At 45.1% G+C, this 13,917-nt stretch overlaps 1 protein-coding gene across 4 annotated transcripts in view; it reads right to left on the bottom strand.

The window, feature by feature from the left end:
• The window catches only part of col4a6 (collagen, type IV, alpha 6), a 414,921-nt gene that overhangs the window by 35,250 nt on the left and 365,754 nt on the right, over positions 1 to 13,917 (bottom strand). For all 4 annotated transcript variants that reach the window (XM_078547579.1, XM_078547580.1, XM_078547578.1 and 1 more), the window contains 2 exons: positions 4,500 to 4,681; positions 118 to 181 (listed from right to left, as the gene is read on the bottom strand). In XM_078547579.1, the coding sequence (XP_078403705.1) occupies positions 118 to 181; positions 4,500 to 4,681 (246 nt within the window). The remainder of the gene's footprint in view (positions 1 to 117; positions 182 to 4,499; positions 4,682 to 13,917) is intronic.

Here is a 13,917-nt window from a genome sequence, read left to right as displayed (position 1 = left end):
TGCGCAGGAGCAGCCTCACGGCAATCTTAAAGGGGCCATGCAATGTGACAAACAAGCCACACACGGCAAAGGAAAATTGGAGTTAACATGGATAAGTAGAGCTGGCCAACTTCTTACCTTTTGGGCCAACAGCACCCTGTTCCCCAGGGTAACCAGAACGACCTGGAAAACCATCATTACCCTGTTAAATACAAAGTATTTCAAATATAAAATATTGTAGTGTGCTCCGGATGAACATACAGAATCCATGACATACACTTAATTCACTTTCACATACACAGCTTTAACAACCCAAACCACTGCCCAACCTAATGTTCCAAATACAGCATATTTATCAATCACCCAGTTTATAATGATTAGCGTTAACAGTAATTCTAATAGTCTGCACAATAATGCGGAGCGCTACAGCACCATTGAAGATGCCAAGCTCCATTCTCCACTCTGCTGAACCCTGAATCTTACTGAGTGATGGTATATTGACATCATGGAGCTTTGTTCGCCTTGCAATCTCATTGAGTGATTGGGTGGAGGTTGGAACACCCACTTTGGCGAACTCCCGGTCACAAAAATTTGTGCTTAACTCTGCACCATCCCTAACCATTCTGCTGTGTGATGGCCCACAGTGTCAGTTGTACACTCCTCTGACCACCTGACATGTACTGAGTGATGAGGCGCAAGTTTGGCTGTCCACAATCTGCTCAGTTTTCACACTCAAAAGGTTGGTGGGACGCAGATTCCGTTCCTCAGTTTGCTGAGCTCTCAATCTCAGCTAGGTCAGGGCTGAAGATATCCGATGGAGAGAAAAATCAGACAGCGAGTGACAACTGGGCCATTCTCTCACAGCCCTCACAACCAACTAAGTGGAGTCTTAAAGGTGACTCAAACTCTGTTATCTTGGCTTCAGGTGATGTACAACTGAGTCAAATCAGAAAGGACAAAATGGAACCAAAAGGTTGGGGCATAATGTCAAAAACGAAATGAGTAGCACAATGCAAAACCTCACCAGGAAACATCGGCATATTCAGAAGCATAATCATTTTTTGCACAAAATAAGTTATTATTTTGAATGCAACATGAATACTTCAAATGCTTTGGAGAAAACATTTCAAAATCAATCATTTTTATTGGTAGTTTGCAGAAATCCATAGTTAAGCTAAATATATTTTCCTAGGCTGGGTGTGCAAATACCAGGAGTTCATGCTGTCAATAATTTTTAGACTAAAATCAAACTTATTATGTATTTATTCTGAATATACTGGGGTAGAGTTTCCACTTTGGGTGCAACTGGCAATCCGAGCACGTCACCCATTTACGTATCGCTGAATGTAAAATCTTCCATGTATCAACATAATCAGGCTGCGTTTCAGGATGTAATTTTTCAACAAAAAATAATCTTTTGCTTTAAAAGATATTAAGAGTGAAAACGATTGAACAGAGAAACATATTGCCGAAACTTTTCTTCCTGAAGCCCTGAGGACAAAAATTTGGGTAATTCCTGCGTTCGACCCGGTGAAACATGTCTCTCTTTTCAAAAATATGCAAGTTCTGTACTACCAAGTGGCTGTAACTGTGGTAATTTAGTGCAGTTTTGATTAATGCAGCTGAAAATTGGCTTGTCACAGAAAGTAAGCATTTTAAATCAGTATCTCACTGATTATACTGAGATTATGTTAAATAACTGAAAATGTCTTGAAAAACTATACAAAGACTTGTGCTAGTTATATTGGTGTACAGTTAGTTTCTTAGTAAATTAGAAAGAATTCGAAGGCCTGAATTTTCACGCAGATAGAGAGGCGCTCCATCTTTGTGCAAATGGCGGCAGAGGCCCAGATCTGCAACTCCCTCCCTAAAGCCAACCCCCACCATTTTCACAGGCCGGGGGTGGGGGGGAATGGTGGGGGGTTCTAATCTACACATCCATGGTTCAAAGAGGCAAATACATGTGTTATAGTGCAGCTGCCTCAGTTAGATCTGATTTCAGCTAGTATTATGTCTAAAACATGACATATGCACTTTAGACCAGATAAGAGAAGATCTAAAGCTGCTGGAGTTCTTTGGGGATGTAGAGTACCCTTTTGGAGACGTAGGGTACCCTTTTGAATGTGGTCCCAGGACACCTTTGGGAGATGTAAGATGCCCTCTGGGAGTGGTAAGGTGCCTTTTGGGATTGTTAAAAGTAGACATGAGTGTGCATATAAAGTGCATAAACTCATTGGAACTGTCAAACTCATTGGGACTGTCAAGACAGCTGTCAAGAGGTCTGTCAAGATGCAAGAGGTCTGTCAAGAGAACAGTCAAGAGAATTGTCAATATAGCTGTTAAACTATCAAGGAGTTTAAATGTCCTGCCCTTTAAATAAAAAACAGTGTGTGTTTAAAAAAAATGGGTGCTTGATATTTCATTCTGTCTGCTGACATACGCCTGAAGGTTATCGTTGCAGGATCAGTGCTGCAGGACTGATTTCACAACTTTTCATTATCACAATGGGGTGCCTGTCAGTTCACAGTTTGATTGACAGCTCCAAGTGGTTACAAACTCTTTGAAGTGAGACTATGAATACAAATGCTTCTTTTCATAAGGGATTAAAGGAATTTAAATGTAGCGAATGGGTTTTTATTAATGAGTGTTTTTAAAATAGTGACACCATCAATAGACACTTAAGAACTTTATTTAGTCTCAGCATGGCTCCTGAGGTCTGTGCATGGTAGACACTAGATGAGTTGCATTTCAGGTGTTAGGGCAAAGTGTAGTGGGTGGGGGCATGGGTTGGCATGAGCTGGCACTAAGTTTGCATAGGGGCTATAAAGGGCTATGGGTTGGGTGGAGGAGCACAGGTTGGCATAGGGGCCATAGGGAGTGGGTGTCGGGGCATAGGGGCTATAAAGTCATGGGGGGGGTGGGTGAATGGGCATAGGCTGGCATGGAGTGTATGAGGGCCCATGAGAGGTGGGTAGAGGGACATAGGTTGGCATGGAGAGCATGAGGGCCCATGGGGATGGGTGGGGAAATGAGGTGGCATGTTTTGGCATGAATAGGGCATGGGGAGTATGTGGGGGTGTGAGGGCTGTTTCCAGTTTTATTATTTATTATCACAGCCTCGACCAAGTGCCTTTCGCACAGCCCGTCTCCGCACCTGGCAGGCCTCCGACCTCTTTCTGGGGTCACACATTATGGCTCCTATTTTCATCACCCCCACCCACATCCGGACCAAAAAAATCTGACCTTCTGGGCACTTTTCCTCGGGTTGAGTTTGTGGGGCTGGGTATTGTCTCGATTTAATGCTCTTGACCCACAGAATACAGAATCACTCTGGAGAAAAATTCAGGCCAAAGCTTTTGCCTAATAGTGTCTAATAGTCTATTACTGTTCTTGTGCCCATAAGAACCAGAATCATTTTAAGAGCCTCCTCGAAGGCCTACAAATGGGAACAATTAATGGAAACTTGCAATGGCAATGAATTCGATCAGGGGGTTGTGTCCTATTATATGGGCAGGACCAGCTTCTGGTATGATGTTTTAAACTTGTGCAAAAGATCACAGAAACTCAATTTGCACTGAACCTAATTTGCACTTGAAATTCTGTTATCTTTTGCACTGGTTTGGCCAAATTCAGTCAAATTGCATTGGGGAAAGCAGCAGAGACTCCTGTTAAACATGTTAACTATTACCCCCAGCTGAGTTGTGTTCTGTGCCTTTTTAAAAAATCTTCAAAGCACTGGGTTAGTGATTAAATTCATCCCCGTTGTTATAGTATTCGATGAAACTGATTTAATTCCTGGTCTGTGCCGAGATAAAATTCAGCCAAGTATCCAGCTCCTGATCACCTATCCCTCGCTGGAAAGTGATCCTATATGGATGACAAGCAACAGATCATGCTCCAAATTCTCCTGCCACCTGTAGACATTATACTGTTGGGCTCACATGTGAAAAATGGCCAATAATAATGACTGTGGCACAGTTGGAGGGTACTCTTGCCTCTGAGTCAGAAGGTTGTGAGTTGAAGTCCCACTCCAGAGACCTGAGCACAAAATCTAGGCTGACATTCCACACTAAACTGAGGGAGTGCTACACTGCTGATGGTGCTGTCTTTTGACTAATACATTAAACTGAAGCCTTGTCTCCTCTCAGGTGGACATAAAAGATCCAATGGTGCTATTTTGTAGGTGAGTAGGGGAGTTAACCCCAGTATCCACATCAAAATAACAGTACAGATTGTCCAGTCTTTATCACATTGCTGTTTCTGGGAGCTTGCTCTGCACAAATTAACCGCTGTGTTTCTCCATTACATCAATGACTACACGTCCAAAAAGTATTTCATTGCCTGTAAAGTGCTTTGGGAAGTCCTGGAGTTGTGAATGGTGCTATATGAATGCAAGTTTTCTTTTTTTCATTACCCATCTAACTATACCTTAGTCTAAATGACTGTCATTACAACAGGAGGGTAGAACATTGGAAATATATCTTTGCAAAGAAGTGATTTACACTTAACAGGATCCCTACCTTTTCTCCCGTCATTCCAGAGAAACCAATAATGCCAGGGGACCCTTTCAGTCCTAGTTGCCCTGGTGATCCAGGAAATCCCGGAAGCCCAGAATCACCTGGTCTACCTTTCTCACGTCCAGGGAGGCCTCTTAATCCTGGGAGTCCAGGGGTACCAGCTGGTCCTGGCAAGCCTTTGTTTCCTATTTAAAAACAAATACAGAATTGACTTCATCATTTAAAATGAACTCTATGGGGTAAAGTTTCCACTTGAAGCACAACTAGCAAAACAGGCGCAAAGTGTGCCCGAAATGTAGTCGATTTTAAAAATCCTCTTTTTCCAAGTTTCCCACAAATTCATTTGTGTATCAACAAACGTAAAAATCTACCATGAACCAGCGCACAGGGCTGGCGCACTGACCTCTACCTCGCAGAGGCTGAGCGTCAACTCACAGACACTTCCTCCTACCTCCCCCTGGACCATGACCCCACCACTGAACATCAAGCCATTGTTTCCAGGACTGTTACTGACCTCATCTCCTCTGGAGATCTTCCTTCCACAGCTTCCAACCTCATAGTCTCCCAACCTCGGACGGCCCGCTTCTACCTCCTACCTAAAATCCACAAACAGGACTGTCCCGGCAGACCGATCGTGTCAGCCTGTTCCTGCCCCACGGAACTCATTTCTTGCTATCTTGACTCCATTCTCTCTCCCCTTGTCCAGTCCCTTCCCACCTACATCCGTGATTCCTCTGACACCTATATCATATCAACAATTTCCAGTTCCCTGGCCCCAACCGCCTCCTCCTCACCATGGACGTCCAATCCCTCTACACCTCCATCCCCCACCGGGATGGTCTGATGACTCTTCACTTCTTCCTCGAACAGAGGCCCGAACAATCCCCATCCACCACTACTCTCCTCCGTCTGGCTGAACTTGTTCTCACACTGAACAATTTCTCCTTAAACTCCTCTCACTTCCTCCAAATAAAAGGTGTGGCTATGGGTACACGCATGGGTCCCAGTTATGCCTGTCTCTTTATGGGGTATGTGGAACATTCCTTGTTCCAGTCCTACTCCGGCCCCCTCCCACAACTCTTTCTCCGGTACATCGATGATTACTTCGGTGCTGCTTCATGCTCTCGTCTGGACCTGGAAAAATTTATTAATTTTGCTTCCAATTTCTACCCCTCCATCAGTTTCACGTGGTCCATCTCTGACACTTCCCTTCCCTTCCCTTCCTTGACCCCTCTGTCTCAATTTCTGGTGATAGACTATCCACCAATATTCATTACAAGTCTACCGACTCCCACAGCTACCTTGACTACAGCTCCTCACACCCTGCTTCCTGTAAGGACTCCATCCCATTCTCTCAGTTCCTTCGCCTCCGTCGCATCTGTTCTGATGATGCCTCTTTCAAAAACAGTTCCTCTGACATGTCTTCCTTCTTCCTTAACCCACGGTTTTCCACCCACCGTGGTTGACAGGCCCCTCAACCGTGTCCGGCCCATCTCCCGCGCATCCGCCCTCACACCTTCCTCTCCCTCCCAGAACCATGATAGGGTCCCCCTTGTCCTCACTTACCCCCCCAACAGCCTCCGCATTCAAAGGATCCTCCTCCACCATTCCCGCCAACTCCAGCATGATGCCACCACCAAACACATCTTCCCTTCACCCCCCCCCCCCGGCCGCATTCCGCAGGGATCGTTCCCTCCGGGACACCCTGGTCCACTCCTTCATCACCCCCTACACCTCAACTCCCTCCCACAGCACCTTCCCATGCAACCGCAGAAGGTGCAACACCTGCCCCTTTACTACCCCTCTCCTCACTGTCCAAGGGTCCTTTCAAGTGAAGCAGCATTTCACTTGCACTTCCCTCAATTTAGTCTATTGCATTCGCTGCTCCCAATTTTCCTCTACATTGGAGAGACCAAACGCAGACTGGGTGACCGCTTTGCGGAACACCTTCGGTCTGTCCGCAAGCATGACCCAGACCTCCCTGTCGCTTGCCATTTCAACACTCCACCCTGCTCTCATGGCCACATGTCTGTCCTTGGCTTGCTGCATTGTTCCAGTGAAGCTCAACGCAAACTGGAGGAACAGCACCTCACCTTCCGATTAGGCACTTTACAGCCTTCCGGACTTAACATTGAGTTCAACAACTTCAGATCATGAACTCTCTCCTCCATCCCCACCCCCTTTTTTCCAATAATTTACATAGATTTTTCTTTTCCCACCTATTTCCATTATTTTTAAATGTATTTCTATCCATTGTTTTATCTCTACCTTTTAGCTTTTTTCAATCCCTTCCCCCACCCCACCCCCACTAGGGCTATCTTCACCTTGCTCATCCTGTTTTTTACCCTTAATGACACCTATTATCACATTCCTTAGATAATATCACCACCATCAACACCTCTTTGTCCTTTTGTCTATGACATCTTTTGGTTTTCTCCACCTATCACTGGCCCTCTATCCAGCTCTACCTGTCCCACCCCCCCTTAAACCAGCTTATATTTCACCTCTCTTCTATTTTTCCTTAGTTCTGTTGAAGAGTCACACGGACTCAAAATGTTAACTGTGTTCCTCTCCGCAGATGCTGTCAGACCTGCTGAGTTTTTCCAGGTATTTTTATTTTTGTTTTTGTTTAACAATTACAAGCTTCCTTTTTTTTTAAAAAAAGGAATTGCTTTAAAATATATTCCTTTGTATATTAAAGAGCCTTAACTTGATGCAGATTGGTTAACACATTTGAAATTGAGTTCATCACAAAAAATTAAACATTCTTAAGGACAGTGCCAATCCAGCACTTGAGTAACCCAACTTTAAATTACTGAAAATGAATTTTAAAAATACACGGAACCACTTGCTGGTTAAGTTTGGATACAATTGTCAGTTCCTTACTATATTAAGCAAAAAAAAAATTAAAATCTATTTTCAAATGTGTCCAGCTGTGTCGCCGCACTCAAAAGAGTCATCTTAACTTTTGAAATCTCCTGGAAGGCCTGACAATGACTGCAATTAGCAGAAACTTCCAATGGTGATTAATTAATCCTGTGGATGTGGCCAATTTTGTCAGCAGGGCCTAGCAAAATGGTTTGCAAACTAGGGCAAAAGATTTCAGAAACTTCAGTTGCGCTGGACAGAACTTGTGCTTAAAATTCCAAGATCTTTCGCACTGGTTACGCCAATTTTGGGCAAATTGCGCAGAAAAAAACAGCACAAATTCCAGTCCCACACGTATTAAATTTATTTAATTTTATGACAGACTTGGGTGAAGAATGCATTTAGCACCAGTACGGGAATTGACATTAATGTTACCATTACCAACAATGTATATAATAGCTCAAAAAGGGACACAGATACCCTGTACTACACATCTATAGTACCACAGCCAGCTTTGTGCCTGTCAACATAAGAGAAGAAATCGAGCAAAGGGCCTGGACCTAGTGCCAGTGCAGCTCTTGCATTCAAGGCCCCATCATCAATTTGCTTGAAGGTGAAGGAGGATTTAAATCGTTTGACTTTATTAAGAGAGTATTGTATATAGTAGGTGATCAATGACAGAATAACAACAGGCTAGCCAAAACAGCATGTAAAACCAGCAGATCACAAAACTATAAAATGGATATGAATGAAGAAGCCAATATTTAATCCATTCAAAATGACCCCATCAGCCATCACAGTGTCCAAACGCCTTCAAAATTAATTCCAGGGTTTTCACCTCCATTGTCATTTTTGGAAGCCCATGCCAAGTGTTAACCACATACGTGAAGAAGAACATCCTGACATCAGTTGTGAATTATCATTGACAACCTTACAGTTTAGAGTGTTGGAGGCAGTCTGATCAATGAAGCACTTCTGAGGAACAGGCAGTTGACATGATACACTGACACTTTTGCCACTTTTGCTTGTTGAATCCCCTTGTTCAGTATTTTCTAAATTATTTCAGCCTTCCTTATCATAGATGACTCTAATGGATGAGTCTCAAAACTCCATAACTTTACATACATACATACGAATTAGGAGCAGGAGTAGGCTACTTGAGTCTGCTCCACCATTCAGTAATATCATGGCTGATCTAATTTTAACCTCAACTTCGCATTCCTGCCTACCCCTGATAAAACCTTTCACCCCACCTTGTTTATCAAGAATCTATCTACTTCTGCCTTAAAGGTATTCAATGACTCTGCCTCAACCACCTTTTGAGGAAGAGAATTCTAAATTCTCACAAGCCTCTGAGAGAAACAAAAAATCCTCATCTCTGTCTTATATGGGCGACCCCTCATTTTTAAACCAGTGGCCCCTTGTTCTAGATTTTCCCACAAGAGGAAACATCCTCTCCACATCCACCCTGTCAAGTTCCCTCAGGATCTCATATGTTTCAATCAATTTTACACTTCTAAACTCTAATTTTGGGTGCACCAGTCCTTGTTTTGTGTTGAAATTCTGGGTAAAACCTACAGCAAATCTAGTCTAATAATTCCTTTTAGCTAATGGATTTATTTTATGGCTCCATTAAGATCTTTCTTCATTCTTTGACAGTGATAGAGCATCACATTGCCTCATTTTAAATCAAAAAGTTCAAGCTTGTTTTATTCTTTCATCGGATGTGGGTGTTACTGACACCACCAACATTTATTGCCCTTGAACTGAGTGCCTTTGCTAGGCGATTTCAGAGAGTATTTCAGGGTGAACTATGTTACTGTGGATCTGGAAGCTAGACCGTGTAAGTATGGCAGATTTCCTTCCCTAAAGGGACATTAGTGAATCAGATGGATTTTCACCACAATCAATGAGTTCCATAGTCACCATTAACGAGACTAGCCTTTCAATTCCACGTTTTTTTCAAATAATCAATTGAATCTAAATTTCACCACCTGCCATGGCGGGATTAGAATCCATGTTGCCAGTGAATTAGCCTGGGCCTGTGGATTACTCGTCCAGTACATTACCATTACACCACGGTTTCCCAGCTAAAGCTAACTTAGTTTACAAAATAAAACGAGCAAGGCCATCAATAACTCGCACAATATTGTTAGAGGCTTTTAGTAGATAAAATACCTAAACTCTCAAAAAAAATTGTAAGTTTAAGAACAAAACTAATCCTTTGTAAATAATGTTTAAATATACAATGTGATTCTCCTTGCCCTTTGGAAATTTCAAATGGTTGGCTCCCAGCATACAGGGGAAGATTTTACCTGCCTGTGTGAGATGGGATCATGGCGGGGGAGGGGTAAAATTGAGGAGGGGGTCCAGGGAGCCATGGTGGATCAGCTCCCCAATCATATCCACCCATCAGGGAATTTTACCCAAGGGGAGGGACAAGCTTCAGATAGGCTCCCTGCCACAAGGAGACAAGAAACAAATTTAAATCGTCAAATGGCCTATAAATGGCTATTTTACCAAGCTGTCGCCATTTTGCCGATGGCGGATTGATTCTGCTCTGGTGGGGAGGCTGCCAGTTGAATGCAGGCAGCCTCCCAGCAGCAGCCTTGGGGCGGATGCAGTTTTTCATTCCAAGAGGGGGCTGCGGGGCAGGGAAGGCCCCTTTCTGATTAGCTCAGAGGGACTTCCCCATCATCAGTCCATCAATGTTTCTTCGGCCTACCTGGTGTAGGCTGCAGTGGTCACTGTTCCTGGTGGCACTGCTGAGCTGCTGGCCCTCTGATTGGGCTGGCAGCCCTTGGGGGGCGGGCAGCTGTCCAGCAGGATGGCAATGCCGGTAAATTCAGGGTGGAGGGGGTGAGGTTGTCCTGCCAGCAAGCTGTGCGTATTGCCAACACATATTTCTGGCTGCAGTTGGGACTCAGAGCTTTTTGATAAAATTCTGCCCCGAGTTGCTTCTCTGAAATATTGTACAATTATGTACTTTAGCACTTTTCATCGCAGAAAAAAAAACTTTAAAACATCACAAGTTGAAATGCTATAAAGTCCTAAATGCCTACATTGATAAACAACCTCTAAAATAAAATAAAATTTAAAACACAACAGAGGGACCGTATAAATGTAAGTACAATAAATAAATGTAAAAAAAATATATGTACCGACTGTGGTTTTAGATTAACCGTGCTCTATTGGTAAGTGCAGGTAGTAGCTGAAGCTGCAGGACTTCACTGTCGCTGGATCAAAATCCTGGAACTCCCTTCCTAACAGCACTGTGGTTGTACCACACCACATGGACTGTAGCGGTTCAAGAAGGCAGCTCACCACCACTTTCTCAAGGGCAACTAGGGATGGGCAATAAATGCTGGCCTAGCCAGCGAAGCCCACATCCTGTGAATGAATAGAAAAAAAACTAGCTGCACCAAACAACTTCTGCCACTAGGTGGAGCCCAGGACTTCAGAATGGGAGTCAGCAGCCAGGAGCAAGAAGAGGGGCAGCAAGTCCCCGGTGGTGGCAACATACACCGAAGGCTTTAAAGGTAAGAACGGAGGGCTGGAATGGGAGCCAGGGGAAGAGGGATTTAGAGCAAGGGCAGGAGGAGGAGCAAGGCTAGAGCCAAGGCCAAAGGCCAGGTGGGAGCCAGGGTGGGAACCAGGCCAGAGGAGAAGGAGCAGCTGAAGTCCCCACTCGTGGCAATGGACCTGGGGGCATTAAAAGTAAGAATGGAGGGTGGGAATGGGAGCCGGGGGGGTAGATGTACTTCAGGGACTGAGGGTGGGTGTGGAAGCACTGGGGTAAAGGTCATGTGAGCAGGCAGGCCGCAGAACAACAAGTCTGTGGCAAACAATGTTAAAGTGAAACTCTCAACGTTAAATGGACGCGTTGACGTTAGTTAAAGACGTTAAAACGAAGCAACGTTAAGCGAGTCAATGTTAACTGGGGGCTTACTGTACCGCAGGAGAGCTGAAGGATAAGGGAGTAAGCCCAGACAAAAATTCTGTAACGGAGGCCAAAAACTGACCGATGCCTAAATATGTAATCTTTCCAGCAACTCCTGCAACCAAGCTGGTGACAAACATAGTGCTTCCTATTCCTTCGGACTTAACCAGGGAGGTCGAGGGGGGGACGCAGATGATTGGGTAGCCCATGGTCTCCATTAAATTTTGCCCAGGTCTGTGCCCTCGAGGACACTCCAGTTTTGCTGCAGAGCGTTAACAGAAGGGAGACAGCAGTTATGACTGATAAGCCCAACTTGATTGGAGCAGGGAATGAGTGCTATGGGCTGTCTTCATTGATGGGAGGGGCCATCGCGTCCCACTGGTCAGCCACTGCTCACCTCAAGTCCGGCAGCCCTGACTAGTAAGGTGCTGACTCTTCAAAAAGGTACCTGAAGCTTAGAGAAATGAACAGAATCCATCGCACCAGGCAAACTAATGAAACAAACAAACAAAAAAAAAGAAGATTGGCAAACTGGAATATCAGGACCATGTACAGAGGACTGGCAGACAGCTTGTAGCTGGTCAATTATGCACACAAGACAGCTGTGATTGACATGGTATTTGATAGGCTGAATATGAACACAGCCTCCCTGTAAGAGACAGGGCTTGCCAAGAGCGGATCAATGAAAGAAAAACATCACATGGGTTTATCTAGCAAGGGAAGAGTCTAGCGGATACGTGTGAACAAGGTCTAAGCTTTGCTGTAAGGAACTCACTGCTTTCGATGATTGAGTCTCCCATAAATGGTTCAGAATGTGTTCTCTCCTTCCACCTCCTCAACCCCCTCAACTCAAACAGGGCCAGTTAACCTCTCGAGTATCTCTGCCCCTATGCTGTGTTCCATCACAGCGGTGAAAGACCAGTTCTATGAAGAGTTTGACACTATCAGCAGAGTCCCTGGGCTGCATCTTCCAGTCGGCAAGCAGGGTGGGGGTGGGTGTGGGGCCTGCTCGCCGATGTGTAAAATGACGCAGGGTGACGTTGGGCGTGCGTCCTGACATCACCCCTCGTCATTTAGGTTGTCAGTTCGGCGGGCATGCAACCAATTCAGCTGTCAAAGGCCTATTAAGGCCACTAAAAAAGTAATTAAGCTGATTAATGGACCTTCCCATCCAATCTTAAGGTTGCCGGGAAGGTGAAGAGCCCAGGCAACCTTCAGGAAAAACATGAAACCTCAATCATGGGTGGCATGAGGTTTCATGAGGGTATTAAAATTTGTATGAAATGTGTAAAAAAAGGAAATTGTCATTTCCCAGCTCTTGTGACAGTGTCACATGAGGGGACATGTCAATCATTTTTTTAATCATCTTTATTCAATGTTTGACACCCGAGCCGATCTCCCTGAGGCAGAACTTTGCCTCAGGGAGATGAGTGCCCTATTTCATGGGAAAGAGTGCACTCCCGGCTCAGGGAATCCACCACCACCACCCCCCACCTCCCTCGCCCGCACAGGGAGCTGGCGCACGTCACGCTGGGCGGGCCTTAATTGGCCTGCCCATGTAAAGTGGCGGCGCGCCCCCGATCGAGAACCCGCCTGCTCCCGCACAACACCCCCACCCCAAACAGGGGGGGAAGATCCTGCCCCCTAAATCAGATCAGCTTTACCTACTGGGGGACTTCAATGCAAAAGTGGGTTGCCGGGCACATAAGGCACAGCCCTCCTGCCTCAGACATCATGACCTGGGAAAGATAAATGAGAAAGGACAGAGATTACTTGAGCTTTGCTGCTATCACGTGCTTTGTGTAACTAACACCTTCTTTCAGAACAAACCAGGCCCACAAGGTATCCTGGAGACATCCAAGATCAGGGCACTGGCACCAGCTGGATCTGATCATCACCAGGCATGGCTCTCTGGACAATACATGTAGCACTGACTGAGATACAGATCACTCCCTGATGCGCACCAGGGTGAGGATGAAACCCTTGAGGCTTTTACATTCAAGGCAGAAATATCGTCCTTGTGTCAATGTCAACCATACAGCCTAAGCAAATAAAAAACTACTGTTCTGCGACTTGATTGAACAAGTGCTCTCTGACATTCCAACGCAGAGTGCAGAAGTGAAATGGAACATACTTTGAGACACAATCTACAGTACCACACTCACACTCTCAATATATGGGAAGCAAGAGTTGAAAAATGCTCACGGGTTCATGGTGAAAATCACTGTGATGGAACCTGTTATTGAAGTCAAGTGACCCGCTCTCATTAATTACAAGAGAGATCCGAGTGATTAAACTCTGAATGCACCAAAGCCACTCAAAGTAAAGTCCAACAGACTCCCAGGCGATGCGCCAATGGCTGCTGGTTACAACTCTGCCAGAATATCCTTCAACACAGAGGCAAGTTTTTTTTATTATTCATTCACGGGATGTGGGTTTGCTGGCTGGGCCAGCATTTATTGCCCATCACTAGTCGCCCTTGAGAAGATGGTGATGAGCTGCTTTCTTGAACCGCTGCAGTCCATGTGATGTAGATACACCCACAGCGCTATTAGGAAGGGAGTTCCAGGACTTTGACCCAGCGACAGTGAAGGACTTAGGTCGATGCTGGGT

The sequence above is a fragment of the Cetorhinus maximus genome, chromosome 8, assembly GCF_964194155.1.
Source record: "Cetorhinus maximus chromosome 8, sCetMax3.hap1.1, whole genome shotgun sequence".
In the NCBI taxonomy this organism is placed as follows: domain Eukaryota; kingdom Metazoa; phylum Chordata; class Chondrichthyes; order Lamniformes; family Cetorhinidae; genus Cetorhinus; species Cetorhinus maximus.
Note: the sequence above shows the minus strand (reverse complement) of the source record. Positions and strands in the feature narration are given on the sequence as shown.